The sequence below is a fragment of the Dryobates pubescens genome, chromosome 5 (assembly GCF_014839835.1).
Source record: "Dryobates pubescens isolate bDryPub1 chromosome 5, bDryPub1.pri, whole genome shotgun sequence".
NCBI lineage: Eukaryota > Metazoa > Chordata > Aves > Piciformes > Picidae > Dryobates > Dryobates pubescens.
In genome coordinates, this window is record NC_071616.1 from 36,590,072 (window position 1) to 36,608,538 (window position 18,467).

The following is an 18,467-nucleotide window of genomic DNA, read 5'->3' on the forward strand; positions in this document are numbered from 1 at the left end:
GAACTGTTGCCTATTTCTTACTTCTTGCTTTTTCTTATAGCTCAGCACACTCGAATATTTGCAGCTGAGCTGATCATAACCAGACACCTGGGAAGTCTTCCTTCTCCCTGTACTCCTGTGCAAAGGCAACTTACACCACAGGGAAAGCTGCTTCTGCCAGTCATGCACCTTCTCCCTGGCAATGATGGTCCCTGTGTCTGTGTGGCAGGGAGGCTGGTGGTGTGGTGTCAGAGGAAGCAGTGGTCCAGAGCTTGTGGGAGGATTATTTAATGCCGTGTTCCTGAATAAACCAAGAGTTAAAAAAGGAAATGTAGGTGTGAGCATACATTGGACAGGGAGAGGAAAAAATACTCCTATGAATATCTTTGAAAATGATCAGGATTTTATTTGCTGTCAAACTCACTCATACTTCTGCCACTGTCGTGCAGTATTTGTAAAGAAGCGAGATGCCTGACAAAACTCAGTTTTCTTGGCTGAAGAAGCCATGGGGGAAATTACTCACAAATTAAAAAGAAACAAAGTAAACCCAAAAACATGACGAGCAAAAGTGTCTCCCACTGAAGGACTTCAGCTGCCTGGAGGTGTCTAGGAAATTCACACCTCGTAGTCCATCCCCAGCATGTTCCTCTGCCTGACAGCAGGGTTTGATGTTTTTTCTAGTTTCTCAGTTCTTTCACGGATGGAACTACCATGAATCATTATCGGCCGTTATTCACGAATTAATGTCATTAACCATTATTTAACAGCCCACTGGAAGGGCCAAGCCGCACTCCCCCGCACCACGACGACGGCAAGAACAGGAGGCGCTGAACTGGAGCTAGCATAGCGCCCGTGGGCCGAGGCCGTGGGACGCTGCCCCGCAGCTCCGCCCCGGCCCCGCCCCGCCCCGGCGTGACGCAGGCGGCGCTGGTCACGTGTGGGGGAGGCGGAGGCCCGGCCTGCCGCACCAGGAGCTGCCGCCATGCCTCTGCCGCTGCCCGGCCGCCCCCGCCTGGGGCAGGCCCCGCTCCTGGCGCTGTTGCTGCTGCTGCTGGTGGGCCTGGCGCGGCCCATCTCCTTCCAGCTGCCGGGCAAGGCGCGGAAGTGCCTGCGGGAGGAGATCCACCGTGACACGCTAGTCACGGGCGAGTACGAGATCGGCGCCCCACCGGGCTCCTCCACCGGACCCTCCGCCAACCTCAAGGTGCGACCGCGGCAGAGGCGCCGCGACAGGCCGGGGCTGGGGGGCGGAAGGGTCGGCCGTGCCGGCGGCGTGACCCCGCCTCCCCGTCCGTGCGGGGGCGGGGCGGGGCGTGACTGACGTTTCCCACGCGTGACAGCTGTCCCCGCGTGGGGCTGCAGCGGGCCGGTCCGCCTATGCGTGCCGCACCGGGCACGGATGGGGCGGGGCCCCCTGCGTGTGCGGGGCCGCCAGCCCGCCCAGGGGCTCTGCCATCTGCGTGTCGGCTCCCGAGGGAGCGCGGCAGGGGTTTGGCTGGAGCCACACCAGGCTTTTTGCCCCCAAAGATCTCATCGCGGCGGCCTGTGCCGCCAGCCGCCATATAATCCGTACACCGAAGGCGAGGCGGGCCGCTGTGATAAGAGATAATGTGAGGAGGAAAGAGGGTGACGTGGCTTTCCAAGGGCTCCCTCCCCTCGCAGGGCCTGGCACAGCGGGATGGAGCAGCAGGCCGCAGGGAAAGGGAAAGCCGGGGGTTTAGACACGAGGTTTTCGTACACGAAATGGCTGTTCCCATCTTGGTCTATCATGGCTCACATGGGTTTTAAGGAGACAGGTGTTTGCTCCAGGGGAGAAAATGATCCTAAAGGACCTTTAGATAGCGTAGTTAGCAGAGTATATGTGACTAATGCACCTATGTCATAAGAAGCCATTAAAACTTCAACAGCTTCACTTTAGTTCTGTCCCCATTCTGCCTTCTCTAAGCTTTCTTCGAATTTCCCACCTGGCTGAGTAAGGTCTACCACACCACAATCCGTTTACAGAAGCTTTCTGTCTGTTTTTTGTTTCTGACTAAGCTCCCAACAAGCTTCAAAAGTAGGGACTCAAACAGGGTCAGAATGGTCTGCTCAGGAATGCCTGAACTGAGTGCCACTGAGTGAGTATTGGACATCTCCTGAAATCAGGTTGCCTTTTCAGCATCTGCCTACAGACAGCCTTGTCATATTGGCAGTTGTGCTTGGTTTTGGCTATAGAAGGCTGTTCCTGGAGTCTTGCTGTTTTAAAAGTCTTGTTTTGCTGTTCTTACATCATTTGTCTGTGTGCAGGCAGAGCCAAGCAGCTTTAATACTTTAAAATGCTGCTGTAGTGTTTGCTTGGTAAGGTGCATGTACTGGGTATTGAGTACCATGTTCTCATCTGTTTCTTACGGCTTGGTGATCAAGCCTCCTTGTTCTCTGCTTGCCCACTCTTAGGTCAGCTGGCTCCACAGACGCTTTCAAAACTCAATTCTGTGACAGATGACTTGTTTAGGGAGGTGGTGAAGCGATGACTCCCATACTTGGATCTTAGTCTGGCTCGTGGCTGAAGCTGGTGTCCAGCTAGGACTGCTCGTGGAAGTTCTAGTTTATTCTAACTACAGCATGAAAATTAATAAAAGAAGAAAGTCTTGTCCTATTTTGAAAAGCTACAAAGAAGAAATAATAATGTATGCAATTCTTGCTTTCCTTACTGTTTGGGTGTGTTATGGCCTCCCAGCAAGCTGGGTCTAGTATAAGTGCCGTAACTCATCTACTAGATACATACCTTCTCTTGGTGTCTGTGTGGGAGAAGTTAGACCAGGACATCACGTCTGCAGGTGGTCTCTGCTTCTGCAGCGTACCGTTTGCTTTGGTCCCCTGGGTCAGGCCCCGAATGTACGAGGTGGGCAGTTCATTCTGGCCGTTCTCAGTTCAGTTCCTGCCGGTGAGCTAAGTTCTCTGTGTGTGATACCCCCAGCGCCAACAGTGGCACCCTCTGTTTCAGTGGAATCTGTGGGCTCTGCCAGCTGGCCGCCAAGGGGCTGCGTCAGGGCGGCTGAGGTCTCCCTTGGGCCCAGCCACGTGCCTCTGCCCCATTGTCAGGGCAGGCGGTTTGGGGAACCGTCCGGCCCTTCGTCAAGGGCAAACAATGCCCTGTCTGTAGGGGATTGCATTACCGTAAATAACGTTAGAATAGCATGACAAAATCCCTTTCAGGTCCACTCCCCCACAAGTGTTCTGGCTGGGCTATTAGCAGCTCCTGCCGCCCCCGCAGGCCCGGCTGAATGGGCAGTGTATTGGGCTGGTTGGGGTAATGCTATTCAGTTTCGATGAAAGCGGATAGCAGAGCTTTTACTGTCCGGATTCCTGTTCATGAGCAGGCTATTGCCAGAGCTGCAAAGGGCAAAAATGGATCGAGCAGCATAATGTCCTTCAGCTAAAGATTAGCTCTGGTGTTTACAAAGCCCTGAAGGAATAGTACTCAAAATAATAGGGACATTGGAAGGCTTTCTGTACCGTGTTCCTGTCACTGTTTCTTGGGATGGAGAACTCGGTGTGCATATTATATGATACCACCCTGATGAGGCTTGGTTAATCAGGACCACTGCATCGAGTAGTGTGCCCTATATGGTGGCCAGAAGACGTCTGATGATGCAGACATAGGGTACTCCAGCAGGGCCTGCTGACTCACCTGCGTGCTTCCAGTAGCCTAGTGGCTTGTGTTGGTGGCTTGTGGCACGGGGATGGCACAGCAGCTGCCTGTGCCTGACTGCGCAGCCATGCTTTCTTCTGCTGGCCGCTTGAATACAGGTGGAACTTTGAGCAGGAATTGCATCACAGGAGGAGAACAGTGCCCCTCCTTGGTCTTGGATGCTGACAAATACCCTATGGTGCAAGGGTAGCCACAACCAATCCTGCAACAGAAAATTACAGAATAACCTCTAGAAACAAGCTTCCTCTGCACAAAAGTCTTGCCAGTTATGTTGGATACTCTGAGGCATCAGGATTTGTATCTTGTTTATTTTTCTTGTCTAAGGCATCAACCTTTGTTGTTTTTGTGGCAGTTCACACCTGTTTTCAGTGCATTAGGTTGCTGGCATCGGTAGTGTCCCACGGCAGGGAGTTAAATTAGGTGTTCTAATAAGAACAAAGTGCCTTAATTTGGGGTACACAGACCTTTTGGATGGCCTTTGTGCAGGGAAATGACACTGGTTTTCTGCTTTAAGTAAAGGACAGAGTCTGACTTAAGCCTTCTCCACATCACAAATTGTTTTGTGTGCTTCTCTCTTTACATAGCTTTAAAACTGCTCCCAGGCTTTTTAGTCTCTTCACCTCCAGGACTTCCAAAGACCTCTGGTAACTTCAGCACACTCATGCATTTTCAGGCATAGCTGTTGAAGGATAGAATTAAGAGAGATGGGGAAGTGTTCCAGTGGAGCGCACACTGTTGATTTTTATGCAGTGTTGTTACAGCTTCATTTTTTTTCCCCCCACTCCTCTCCAGGCTCAGTGTGTTTCAACTGAGTGGAGTCTTTAATCAAGCACAATAACTCTCAAGTCAGTTTTATGATGTGTGTGTCTTTTTCTCTTTTTTAAACTCTGGTTAAGCACTTTTGTAGATCTTCTGTTGGTTTTGCCTATTTTTAGTCCTGTTTCATAGATTTAGCACAAAGGAGCCATTAGTCTGTCTGTGTGGTCTGAATTGTCCTCTGCAGTGGCCACTTCAGTGGATCCTGGCACCCAAGCCATGTATAGCTCAGGGCCATGCTGATAGCTCATTTCTAGAGGAATAGATGTGCACTTCCCCATTCCATCTTCAAGGGAATGAGTAGTCTTTTTTTTTTCCTTCTCACAAGGCTTCTCCATTTCTCTGTTGCTATGGAAATTTATGAATTTTGCTTGGAAAATAAAAAAAGAAGGCAATATATAACAGCTTGGTTCAGCTGGAGTTCCTAAAATGTAGACTATATTCAGAGGTTGTAGGAGGAAGAGGAATTGCTGTGGTTTTGGGGGTTTTCAGTTGGTTGATTGGGTTTTTTTGATGGAGTTCTCTTTTTGTTTAATCCAAGAGTCAATAATTGCCCTAGAGACACTCTGACTTTGCTGGTATGAGGATGAGTAAGAAAGGAATTGGTATAGTTATGAGAAAGGAGGGAAACCGTTGAAAAGAGAATGCAGCATCTCCAAAGGGGTTGCTGCAAGAACTCTTCCTGAGTAGCACAGGCAGTATGAGCCTATGGCAGCAAAACACAACGTTCCTTACCCTTCTTGTCTCTTTTACAGATAACTGACTCAGCTGGGCACATCCTGTATGCCAAGGAGGATGCTACTAAGGGCAAGTTTGCCTTCACCACTGAAGACTATGATATGTTTGAGGCATGCTTTGAGAGCAAGCTTCCCGTGGGTAAGTGAAGTGAAAGGTCTGTTGGCTGCTTCTAGATTCTGACCAGGTTCATGTAGCTGTGTGAATTAGGGGTATGAGTAAAGTGATTGTGAGTGTGGTCCACAGAACAGTTTGGCTTTTGAAGATGATCTTCAGGAGACTGTAAGCAGTCTTACTGCAGAATATCTGCTGTCAGTGTTGCACGTGAAGTTAAGTAATCCTCCCTGGCTATTGTGTAGAGTGGTGCAGTTTCCTCTGGAAGGGGAATTGTGTGTTCCCCCTGCAGAGGTCACCACAGTTGCAATGAGTGGCTGTACTGGGGAGCAAACCATATCTCTTTTCCCCTTTTCATGTTTCTCCTCACTTTCAGTCAAGCCAGGACACAGCAGGGTGCCATCATCTCCAGGACCCCATCTTTCTACCTAGCTGATTCTCTCTTACCATTTGGTGGAATGTCATCTCTCTGCAATGTGTACTTGGCAGCAATCCTGCATTAGTTCAGCAGCCATGTTTTGAGGCTGGGGAGTGTGTCTGTGTATAGGAAACGGGGCCTTGGTTTGCATCCTCAACTACTCTCTTAAGTGGTCAGTAAGGGGAAGGGGAAATGAGCAGAACGTCAGCCTTGCATTTGTGCTGCAGAGATGGTTGCCCAAGGAGTGCTGTGGCTGATTTCCTGTGTGTGTGACGCATGTGCTGCTTTGAGTGGTTGGGCTCAACCTCAGGACAAACGTGCTGAAAACAGCCAACATTGGGCTCTAGTCTGGTTTGTGGTGGTGTGAGCGTGTGCACGTTTGCAGGTGCTCACATCCTTTCCTGGTCACTGACAGACTTCTGCTCCCTGGACCTGGCTCTTGGGTCTTAAGAAGATCCCAGAGCATTTCACTAGCAGCATTCCTCACCTCTATGGAGAGATATGATGGTTTGCTTTTCTGCACCACTACAAGTAGTTTGCAAGTTGAAGAGAACCATCCAGACCCAGAAGGTTATCTTCTTTGATGGAGCTGGGAGGAATTTGGCCTGTAACACCTCTTTTGTAATACTTTACAGATAAGACAGTGACCTCAAATGCTTTTATTTCACCCCCAAAGGTAGGGCTTCCAAATGCAACCTAACACATTGAGATATGCTGGCTTTAGTGACTCATCTGGGGCTCACTCATGCTATTTACTGTCCAGCACCTGGGTATTTGGGATGTCTCCAGACAGTCCCACAAGTCCTTTCATAGCTTCCATGTGACCACACACTGAGGTGGAAAAGACTTCTTTCTTTAGTTATTCCTAAACTGCTATTTCAGTGCTTGTGACCAGAGGTGTCTTGCCTAGACTGAGTCCCTTATAGCTCTTGTTGGTAGCAAATGTCTGTTTCCTGGGCCCTTGTGTTGTTGCAGCAGGTTTGGTTTGAAGTTTTCAGTACTGATGAGGGTAAAATATTTTAAAGTGCAGCTTCTATCTGGTGACCATTGAGGTGCTGAGGTGCCAAAATCTAGAGCTGTTCAGTTGAGCAGCTGAGTTCTCTTCTGGAGTCTTGGTGTTTGATTGGTTGATGGGTTGGACGCGGTGATCTTGAAGGTCTCTTCCAACCTGGTTTATTCTATGTATTCTTTGGGGCCTCAAAGCTACTGTTTCCTGGTTTGGACCCAGACACTCAAATTCCTTGCTAAAGAGAGATACAGCATGATGAGTGTCTCCAGATTTCCCATACCTATGCTAGAAATTAAGGAAGTATTAAAGTAAGGGAGGTGTCACTGTGAGGCTTGATCAGCTACGGGGCTTGGTTAAGGTACTGTGGAAGAAGTAACCACATCACAAGGAAGTGTGTTGTTTCCTCTCTAAGGTCAGCATGGGAATGGGGGAACTTACCAAGTGCTGTTTTATCCCCATGTCTCTCTTTAGAGGGTTGTTGGTTTTTTCCACAGTCTCATCAAGTAAGTGCAGCAGCCAAGGAGGATGTTGGTGGAGCACTGCAGGAGAAAAACTGTTAGTAGAGGAAATTAAGAGCCGTTGGGACCTGCTGGGTCTAAGCAACTGAGATTTCACAATCCATAACCACAGAAATGAGGAAGAGGAAGTGAGAAGGAGATCCTGTTTAGAAGGTCCACCTTATCTGAGTGAAGGAGTTCTTAGGGTGTTTGTAGGCTGGTTTTTTCCTCTCCAAGGTGGGAAGGGTGCTATCTTCCTTACCAGTGTTCTGCTCCCAGGCAGGCTTACTCACACTGTGCCAGTCTCTGAGAACAGCCCAGCCTGCACTACATGCTTCCCTGTAGGGCACGTCCTGTGTGCTAATCTTTATCTCTCTCTTTCTTAAGAATGTTATATCACATTTTTTCTGGAATTCCTGTGGGAAAGGTGTTTTGCATCCTGTTCAGCCATCCTGTTTTCTCAATGACTTTGCAAATTAGGAGCAGCACTCATCTCCCAGGAACAGTTCTGCGTTCACATGAGATGGTCTCTTCAAGACCTACTGGGGAGTGTAGGGATTGGTTTATCACAGAATCAGCCAGTTTGGAAGAGGCCTCTAAGTCCCCATCAAGTCCAACCAATCACCCCACCCTATCTAATCAACTAGACCATGGCACTAAGTGCCTCCTCCAGTCTTTTCTTAAACATCTCTAGGGATGTTGACCCCACCACCTCCCTGGGCAGCCCATTCCAATGGGCAGTCTCTCTTTCTGGGAAGAACTTCTTTCTAAGGTCAAGCCTAAACTTCCCCCTACACAGCTTGAGACTGTGTCCTCTTGTTTGGATCTCTAGGACTTAACTGCTTTTCTCGTTGCTGTTGAGGCTGCTGTGGTGAGCCCTGGTTGCAGGAGGAGCAGGGAAGTATTGTGGATATGATGAGTGTGAAGGGAGCCTAGTGCCTTGGGCTCACTGAAGTCGTAGAAGAGCAGCTTGAGTTTTTCCACACTGGTCCCTGACAACATTAACCTCTTGCAAAATGTCTGCTTTCCATCCTTTTTCGCCCAGCAGCTCTGAGCTTTCTGCTTTCTTACTGGCTCTTGGCAGCTTGCCCTTCCAGCCTGATAAATTAATCCTTCCAGTTCTGTTCTCCTGTTCACTGCCCTTTTCATCTTTCCCATGTCTTCCTGGAAGCTTCAGCTGTCCACCCAAGTTGCTGTAATTTAAACAATGTTAAAAAAAACAACAAACCCTCTCACTGAACTGTGTGCTTTGAATTTTCTTTTGCAGCTACTGTTATCTGTCTGGCCTGTCAGTCTCTGTTAAAGAAAAGTGCTGGGTCTGGAGTTTGTTTTTATAGTAACAAACAAAAAAATTCAATCCTAACCCTGATTTATGTGGTGGGTTCTTGCATAGCAGGTTTGAATTTTGAGCTCCTCTACACCTCAAGAACCTTAAGAAGCAGTTGTAGTTGATGCTGCTTTTCAGGAGGTTATTCCATATTCTGCCAGAAGTAGGTGGAGGTGATTCTGCTCTGGTGTTGAAGAGCTGATGGTGAGAAAATTTGGGGCTGTTGTATCTGGAGTATCTTCCTAGCTCTTGACTGGAGCGACCTGGTGTAACATGTACATTGAATTGGTTTGTGGGCTGATGGAATGTCCACCTGGCAACTTCCTAAGGCAGAGTGTGAGTATTGGACGTGCTCCTGGATAAAGATGCTGAAATTCTTAGTGTAAGTGAATTCAGACCTTATGTTTTGTTAGCAGCTGAGGACAACTGCATGCCCCAAAGGGCTGGAATTTGGGCATGTGTATGTACAGACATTTCCTTGGTGGGTGGTATAGTGGAATGTGAAGTCAGTTGACATGCTGCATTCTTTAGGGTGTCTTCTGTGCCTGTCCTATATGCTTGGGTTTTTTTTCCCTATTGTGAATGTTCTTAGATGTGACAATTTGTAGCAGCCATAGGTGTCCCTGCCTTCAGGTTACAGCCTTTAAAACGACCTACTCTGCTGCTGACTGCAGCCTTCTCTGACTCCCTGCTTGTGCAGCTCCAGCTAGCTATTCTCTGAAGTGGTGCTCTCCCAGCTTCAGAAGCCTGCTTCCACCTTGAGTCTCGTATTAGCAGAGCGGGTCTCACATCTGAGCTGTTCTTTCCCTGAAAAGAGATGTTGGGAAAGGGATTGCCTTTGATCCTGCAGAAACTGCAGCATGTGAAGGTCAGTAGGCCCTGTATGCCATATTCCTCAATCAGAACACCTTTACCTTCTGCTCCTTGGAGTGTAGCATCATTTACAGCCCTGGTCACCTTGACAAGCGGCCGATGTACTTCCCGCTAGGAGGAGCGTGGGCTTTGCAGCTGAACGTTTGTCCTCTGGTGACTTGTCTTTCGCCAGCCTGTCACATAGCAGCTGCTATTCATCTTCTAATCCTCTGCAGTTTTTACAGACTTGCATCCTACACACACTTAGCACTTTTGGTTACAGCTTGTTCTCATTATCTTTGGGAGGCTCTCCTTCAGCCAGGATTTATTGTGAAGTCTCTGTATTTTTAGGCTGGACTATGCTGCCTCCGCAGTTAGCTGCAGACATGGAAGGAGGGGAGGGATGTTGTGAGTTCTTCCTCAGTGGAGGGGAAAGCTGGTGATTTCCTGGCAGGCTGAATGTTTTGCACAATGAATCCTTTCATTATGCTTCCAGGAACAGGGAGGATGCCGGACCAGCTCGTGACTCTGGATATGAAGCATGGAGTTGAGGCAAAGAACTACGAGGAGGTATGTCCCCTGGCTGCTTGCACTGCAGGCTCCCCTTTCCCAGCACTCACGTGATGCCATTTGTAGATCTGGGGCTCATGATGGGAAGCTGTTTTCCCAGTGGTGATGAAAGCCTGTCTGCAGCCTACAATTCCAGTGAAGCTTTGTGTGCTAGGGGAGAGAAAAAAAGACGTCAACTAAAATTAATTCTGTACTCTGGGAACTGGGGCTTAATGTGTGAATATCTTTGCTAGGACAGCATGACCTAGCTTCTGGCCATAGGCATTAGAGGCACTAAGAGACTGATAGGTGAAGTTTCCCCAGCCCTCGCAGCAGAGGGCGTTTTAGGTTAACATCAGATCCTCCTAAAGGTCAAGTTGTGTCGTTACTGTTCTTACCTTCCTGACTGTAAGATGTACTGGCTCAACAGCCCCGAGAGGGTGCTTGTGCATTTCTAAGGACTGGCAGTGTGTCAATGTAAGGGTGTTTAGCAGAGTAGGAGTTGGTGTGAAATGGGTGTTTGAAGGTGGGACACTGTAAATAGGCATAAAGCCTAAATATTCCCATCTCAGCAGGACATAAGCCTTCTTAAACTCAGGAGCCAGCCGTGTGGAATAGCCGCTGCTTTGTGGCCGCGATGGGCCTGGGTGGTTTGGATGCTGAATTTTGATGGCTGCTACTGTGCTCACTAGAATTAGGAGTCAGTTAGCCCCTAGCATGGTGGAGAAGAATTCCTGCCTATGATTGCTGTGTCTCCTTTCCTGGTCAGAGAGGAACAGAGCAATCATTGCTGATGTCAATCTAGAGCATGTTCTACATGAAGAGTGAAAAAGCATTTGAGGTCAGGGAAGAGTAAAGCAATCATTGGGCCATCTGTCTGGCAATCAGCTGCTGAAGGATTACAAGATGTTGAAATCCTATGGGATGACCCCTGGGAGTGTAACTGGAAGGATTATGGTGACTACATTTACATAATCTCTTTAAATACAACCCTGCAGCACACTGTGAGTGGTGCCTAGAAGTGGTGTTCCTAATGCAGAAAGATTCTCTTATGTCTGTGTATCTGAGTACTCGCTGGTTGTACTGATACAACTCTCTTGGAATGAAAGTATCCATTATGCTTGTCAGTGTAGTTAGATTGAGGGACACATGAGGAAAAGAAGGATTTGGGCTTGCAATCCCACCTGATACCAAAATGCAGATCTTGGCAGGACTGGCAAGCATCTGTGACTTGTGAGGACCTCTTGGAGTGACAGGCTGTGTTGAGCCTGGTTGAGTTGTGTGGCTGCAGAGGACTTTAACTGGTTTGCTCTTTGTACAGCTGCTACAGATGTTTAGCCACAGTGCTTTGCAGTGTGCTTTCATTTCTTTTCATCCACTTTCCCCAGGTAGCTGTAGTGTTTGTGGGTGTTGATTTGACAGGTTGCCATAAGGCCCTGGAGGGGAGGACTGTTGTCCAGGCTTTTCTCCTGGAGTTGCTGCTTTTTTGAGCCTTTTGCTTGTGATGTTCATCTACTAAAAGGTACCAGTGACCTGTCTTTCCCCCCAGTTCTTTTTGAATTGATGCAGGGAGACTTGATTCAGGGGACTGAGTGACAGTCACTGATACTTGTGCATGGATGCATGGAGGGAGAGGAGGGTTGATGTCCAAGCCTAGCTTCATAAGCTTTGTTAGATCCAGATGTTCTTGGAGAATAGCAACTGGGAGAGTGAGCTGGGTTATAAAACCTGAGTATGGTACTGTCACACCTTAGTTCTCTGAGGTAGGGAGGAATAACTTTTCTTCATTTGGTAAGTAGAAATGGAGGTAGCAAAAAGTAAAAAGACTTTTCAGAGTGCACCAAGAAAGTCTGTTGATCTAGGTTCCTTTCCAGATCAGCTACTTGCCAGTTCTTCACTATAGCATGTCTCTTTCTATGCTAGGAAGGGAGTTACACTTTGACAAATCTTTGAGTTGCCCCCAAACATGTTTGGTGGAGCTCTTGTCTTGATTGTTCTGGTGGTCCAGATGTTCCTTCTAGGATGATGGTGTTCCACCATCACAGGTGCTTGGTGGGCTTTTTGCAAGAGATCCCTCAGAGCAGCTTTGCATGTGGGCTTCACTAGGGAAGAAGGAGATTCCAGGATGTGCATCTTGGTGTACAAGCAGGACTAAAAGTAGCTATTGGGTGTTTATAGCTACACCTGTTAAGAGAGATGAAAGGCTGCAGGATGGAGCATGCAAGCCCTGTTTTTTCCCCAGTGGAACCTTTGTAGCCTTCTGTGAATGAGGAAAAGTGCCCTCCAGGAAGATAACAGAGATAGGCAGTGTGGGGTTAGCTTGTCAGTAAAGCTGCCTGAGTTAGCAGAGCTTGGGCCATAGGCACACTTGCAATTGTGCCCATTTTCCAGCAAAGCTGCTATCAGTTGATGTGTCCAGGCTGCTGGGTTTTCTGAGTGTAACCTACTAGATAGAAAGCAGGAAGGGTTTAACCTCCCATTTCCTACCTCTCCTCACAAACACACTCCAAAATTGACACTGCTGTGCTGGCAGAGCTGTAATATACAGCTCACCTCAGCATAAAAATCCTCAGATGAGTGCTTGATGGCTTGCAGCTTGCCAGGGTACATGTGTCATGTGCAGACCCTTCAGTGAAATGGATGATTAGCTTAGCTCTGGCTTGGTCACAAGCATCTCTTCAGATGGACTGTGATGCCCTAGCAGCTGCCTCGGGAAGTTTCAGGGATGTCTTCACCTTGGGCACCCTGTTGCCTGCCTGTCAGCACCTGGACCACTGAGGGATGCCACCCAATGGCTTATGTCTGAGTAATCCTGTGTGGTGGTGAGACTGATGGAGAGCTGCAAGTGCTCTGTTTTCTGTAGCTCATCTTCTGCTGCGGTTACTTGGGGACACAACGTTTGGCCTTCATGAAAGGGGGGGCTGTCATTTATTTGTAATAGTGACAAATACTACACAAGAGTCAGAGTGACCCAAACCCTATGCTGTAGCAATAGCAGGAATTGCAGTTGGCTTCCTTTCAGCAATGTCCTTGTGTCGTGGATTTTACACAACGGTGTAGTCAGGTTGCAGCCAGGCGCAGGGCAGGAACATGTGCTTACACGTTCAACTTTAAGTAGTTGCCCCTGTGGCCTGTGCTTTGCCATTGAATGTCCGGTGGACTTCTCTTTTGGGGTACAAGTCTGTGAGTTGGGGGTTGCACGGTCGGCACACTGTGTCCTGTGAAGCCAGCTCTGAGGAGGGAAGTGACTTTCGCTCTCCAGCGGGTCAGAGGCAGCCGCCCGTCCCCTAAGCATTCCAGCAGCGGCCCCTGGTGGTTTGAGGCAGATGCGGCACTTTGTAGCTGCGTTAGCCCTACCGAGCGCACACAACCCTGGGGGTTGTCAATCTAAGTGAGAAGCCCTCAGCTCTTGTGGGTGGAATCAAACCGCTACTACTGGGAATGAGGCTGCCGGAGCTTTCTGGGGCGTGTGGTAGCAGTTAGCAAAATGAGTCTCGGTGCTAATAGCCTGTGTGCCTATAGCACGATGTCGTATGCAAGTTAGTCACCTGTATCTCAGTCTGTGAGCTCTATTCTCTGGAGGTTTAGTCATGTGGCACCCTCTTCTACCCACTCCCAGAAGCCAACTGTGAATAAGCTAACATTAGGCCGAATAAGGAAGAAATGTGCTTGTATGCACACTGTGTTCCTCAGCTGTGTAGGTGTAGCAGGAGAGTGTTTTGGAGAACAGGTGGGAGAAGTGATAGTGCTTTATGCAATGGTAGTTTCTGGCTTGTAGAGGCGTTTCCCTAGGGGAAGGATGCCCCAGATCTGTAGTACGTGAGGAGGAGTGGTTCAAACTGGCAGTAAAATCCCACGTGGGAGCTTTTGGTTTTGGCTCAGTGATTGCCTTACTCTTCTATTTTCTAGATTGCTAAAGTGGAGAAGTTGAAGCCTCTGGAAGTAGAACTGAGGCGGCTGGAAGATCTTTCAGAGTCCATTGTTAATGACTTTGCCTATATGAAGAAACGAGAAGAGGAGATGAGAGATACAAATGGTAAGAGATGGTGTGCTCCTTCAGAGGGGTGGAGCTCGGAGACCCCTTACTTCTGATGAATGTGTTATTAGGACAGCATTTGGAGATCAAGCAATTGTAGTGGTCTCTGCCTGTTCTATTCCTAATAAGCGAAACCTGCTGATCTATGCCTCCCTCTGAAACAGGCAGTGAGTGTTGTGTGTCCCAGCTCTAGAAATCAGTTCTTTCTGTCTCCATTCCTAATGTCAATTACTCTGTACCATTTAGTGTTGCCCATTATCCACAGTTTCACCTTGTTCCCCCTTATTATCCTTCTCCTTGTTCCCTCTGCTTTTATTCTCAAGTGCTGCTGGTGCTTCAGTGCCCTTGCCTTTATGTTGTGTGATGCCTTGCCTTTGAAGTTTCAGGGGGATGGGGAGAGAAAAATCCTGGGAGCTTTGCCCCCTTGAGGTGCATCTGTGATGTTAGCCTCCCATGCCATGGTTTGTTTTCTGTTTCAGAGTCAACAAACACCCGGGTTCTGTACTTCAGCGTTTTCTCCATGTGCTGTCTCATCGGACTGGCCACCTGGCAGGTTTTCTACCTGCGTCGCTTCTTCAAGGCCAAGAAACTAATTGAGTAATGGATCAAGTCCTCCTCTCCCTCCTCCCTCAGACCCAGCTGCATGCCGCTGGGACACAGCCGTGGCCCCCTGGAACTGTCTCACAGATGATACCCACTGGCTTTTCTATGGGAACTTGGACCCTAAATGGGGAGGGGAGCCTAAACAGCGGAGGCAATAGGGGACTTGTGAAATCCTGTTGGATGTTGAGGGTGGGGGAGGTTGTGATGGGTTTAAGGGGTTCCTGGGGCAGCAATTAAATAAAAAAAGATGTTTCCATGACAGCTGCAGCAAGTTTTTGCGCTGTCTGTTTTTCTACAATCTTGACTTGATAATGTCTCCCACCTGTCTGTGACTGTTGTGTTACTTTGAGATGCTTGACCAGGCTTCAGGTGCCATGCAGCTAGCACCGGGGCAGAGCAGGGCATTCCCTGTTCTGACCAGCTGGGAGCTAAGACTCATATGGATGAAGATGAGTGCAAAGCAATAGGATTCATCCTTCCAGCAGGGCCTGTGGATAGAGGGAGGTCCAAGGTTTGGTTCCTGTTGCGGACCTCTGTGTTTCTCCCTGTGGGAGCTGGTGTCTTGTGCTGGTAGGTCAGGGCACTTGGGCATATGATGGTTCAGCCTGGAGGAAGGGGAGCCTTGAATGGAAGGCTTGGCAACACGTTTGAGCTTGGAAAGGAGAAGCCTGCTTTGCTCAAACGAGCTGTCCAGCCTTGGTCCCACCCTTGCTCCAATGTGCTTGTCATGGATTTGCCTCTCTTGTTCTGAAATGATGCAGCAGTTTTCCTGAAAACCTTGGTCAGGGACAGCCTTTAGTACAGATAGGAGGCCTTATATACAGTCACAGAACAAAAAAGATCAGGTTATGCTTGGAAAATTGGTCTTAGATTGGGCAGGAGACTTTTTTTCACCTAGCAGTCTAGCGTTTGTCCAGCAGGCAGCTGGCTGAATCTCCTTTGCTGAGACCTCAAAGCAGGGTGGGCTGCTGCTAATGTGAAGTACGAAAGCCTGTGCTCTGCTTTGAGGTTTGGCAGTTTAAGGTGTGCTTTGCAGGTTGGCAGAGGAGTTATTGGAAGAAAAGCAGTACAGGGTAGCAATAGGCTAATTCTGTGTCTGAGTGGAGTCTGGAGGGAAGTCTGCTCTCGACAGAATTCTTCTCCTGTGCGGTACTACAGGGAGCAGGCAGCTTCTCATCATTTCTCAGCTGTCCAGATGACAGGATGTTAAACAAGCCAGACTGGGGAAAAAAACAGGCAGTTCTTAGGCAGTGATTAAAATTCTTTCACCTTCTTTGCATTCCTTCAGAGCAAATGGTTCAGCAGCACAGCATTTTTGTCTCATATGCCTAGACACTTATGGCTAAGGCAGGAGTTGCCATGGCCCTGGGCCTGGACTACCATTTTGGAAAAAAGCATGGGTTTATAGTTTCTGATCTGTTGCTGGGAAGGAAACGGTTTTCCAGGGTGAGGCAATGGGAAAGAGGATTAAGGATGACCTGTCACCTGAATACATTTGTATTTAGCCTCTTCTTTGCCATTGCCAAGTTCCCGAAGTTGTTAGTCCCGTAGGCAGTTGCTGAGATTGCTTTTAATTTGTTTCTTTTTTGGTAAAGCCATATTAAGAGCCCAAGTCCACTCCTCTGCCCTTGCATCCATTTTTATCCTTGTATGGTTTTGAAAGCTGTTACAGTGCAGAACAGCAGCGATGCCACAGGACTGAATTACAGAAGTAATCTGAAGGTAGCTTTAGGTCCTACAGTTTGAAGCCTGTAGATCTGTTAAGGTTTTGCATTTGTTTTTATATAACTTGAAAAAAGAGGACAAGAAAAGGGCTTTTCCATCTTGTCTGTTTTGATCTCCTCTCCCCATCCCTATTTGAATACAAATACCTTAAAAATGGCATCAAGGTCTTATGTTCCCCAGGTGTCTGTTACACTGTCATTGTTCTGGTGTTGCTTTTTTGATCTCCACTGTACTGGTCTGATTACTGAGGAGCAGGCTGGGGGGACTGGTATGGATTTACCTGTAATGACTGATTGGGGGGATTTTTGTCAACTTTCTCAAATAAAATTTCTTTGGGGGAAACCAACCCACCTCAGTTGTTTGTGTGAGTCTTGTCCTCTTTGCCTGCATTCCTACCGCCTGCTGTTTCCTGTAAGCTGACCCGTTACAGGAAGCAGCAAGTACACAGGCACCCTGCAAACCTGTGGATTCCTTTAGCAACAGTTAATTTCTAAAGAATTTTAGAATTCAGGACTCAGGAAAAGTACTGGCTTGCACAGGCTTCTCTGTGGAGTGGGACCAGCATAGCAAGCAAGTGACCATTTGTTCGCTTCCCCCCCCCACTTCCTTCCTAATTATACTGCTCTGTGCAGAGGAGTTTTGAGGCTGATAGTGAAATGGGGCTGGTGCCCTCGAGTTTTTCATCATTGCCAGCCATCTGAAAGTTAGTTCATTAAGATAAAGGGAATTAATTTCAGGTTTGCACTTTAGCAGATAAATACTAAGCTGTTGCAAAGATGAGTTAGTCTTGTGTGAGTGGCAGATGCTTACTGAAGAGAGGGGCAGGTAAATCCAAACTGCTGTCAGATCTCTGTTGAGCCTGCGAGGCTTTTGTCGTGCAGTAGCCAAGCAAGAGGAGCCATGGAACAGGACTAGGGGCACATAAACACTACCTAACTAGTCAGTGTTAGCAGGGAGGATTTCAAGAAGGGAAATTCCCAGATCTTTGGATAAAGGATAGCCTCTGCAAGGTCTTGCCCAGATGCATACTTTGAGTGTGTGAAATCGCACAGCTGTTCTCCTGTGGTAGGTTGGCAACGAGTCTGGGCTGTTGCAGAAGACTGTGGATGCAGAGCTGGTGTCTTCATCCCATTTTACTTCTGGGAAATGGGCTAAAGTTGAGCTGTTGCAGATACTTGGGTCTGAGCCCATCTTTGTGTGTGACAGATGCATCGCTGGTAAATCTATAATTGCCTGTAGCGAACTGCATCAGACGTTTCCAGCCTCTTCCACCCACTTGTCAATGTGACTAACGATTTAATTATCACACTACTTAACACACTGCGTGAGCATTCCTAAGTAAGGTTTATCTTCGTGTATTCCCCCTCCTGCTGTGCCAATGTGGGCTGCACCCTGTACAAAGTGCCTGCTGCAGCTGCTGGCTGCATGCACGCGTAAGGGGATGAGCATGTTACACACTCCATTGCTCATTTCTTACAAGCTGCTCAGGTATGTGAGAAATAAACCAAGTGTGCAACACCTGTCTTTGCTCCTAACTGGTGGATCAGGGACTTGTGACAAACTAGCTTGGCAACTGGTTGGCAAGATCATGAGGGGATTCCTGCCTGTGCATTTCAGGGCTTCCTGTGGCAGAGGTTTGGGAAATTATGGCTTCTCTCCCCCTGCCAGTTGATGCGATGTATTTCTCTCTCTCAGCTTTGATTGTGTCCCTCCACTCTGTTAGCCTTTCATAGGTGTGAAGTGGCCTTGTCCTTAGTGAGCAAAGTTTCGGGGAGATGCAATTCCTGTATGTTCAAGGTGGCTTGCTGGGAAGGAGAGCGCACAAATCCGAAATGGATGCATCTTTCACAGGAGGGAAACAAAAGTTCAATCTGGTGAAGGCCGCAGGAGTTGCTAGTTTTGTCTGCTGCCCTTTCTCCACCTGACAAACTTAGCTGGATTGTGGTTGTTCTGTGGTTCCTCCTCCAGACAACCACTGGTGGTGGTGTGATGTCCCTGGCAGGCCAGCCTTTCTCTGCAGAAGGTGAAAAGAGCAGAGGATTTGGAAAAACTGCCTGTTTCTTGGGCCTTTGTGTAAACCTGAAGCAGATCAGCCAAAGCTTTTGCTGCAATATTT

The 18,467-nt window shown here is 48.2% G+C and overlaps 1 protein-coding gene across 1 annotated transcript; it reads left to right on the top strand.

The window, feature by feature from the left end:
- Positions 1–901: 901 nt before the first annotated feature.
- Positions 902–16,831, top strand: TMED10 (transmembrane p24 trafficking protein 10). The gene is made up of 5 exons (XM_054162019.1): positions 902–1,183; positions 5,242–5,362; positions 9,935–10,008; positions 13,897–14,023; positions 14,503–16,831. Exons 1-5 carry the CDS (start codon positions 962–964, stop codon positions 14,622–14,624), a joined length of 666 nt encoding a protein of 221 aa, XP_054017994.1. The 5' UTR covers positions 902–961; the 3' UTR covers positions 14,625–16,831.
- Positions 16,832–18,467: the final 1,636 nt, after the last annotated feature.

Coding starts and splice junctions, on each gene's coding strand:
- TMED10 (XM_054162019.1), top strand. CDS start 962: ATGCCTCTGCCGCTGCCCGGCCGCCCCCGCCTGGGGCAGGCCCCGCTC. Junction 1,184..5,241: donor GACCCTCCGCCAACCTCAAG/GTGCGACCGCGG, acceptor TCTCTTTTACAG/ATAACTGACTCAGCTGGGCA. Junction 14,024..14,502: donor GGAGATGAGAGATACAAATG/GTAAGAGATGGT, acceptor TTTCTGTTTCAG/AGTCAACAAACACCCGGGTT.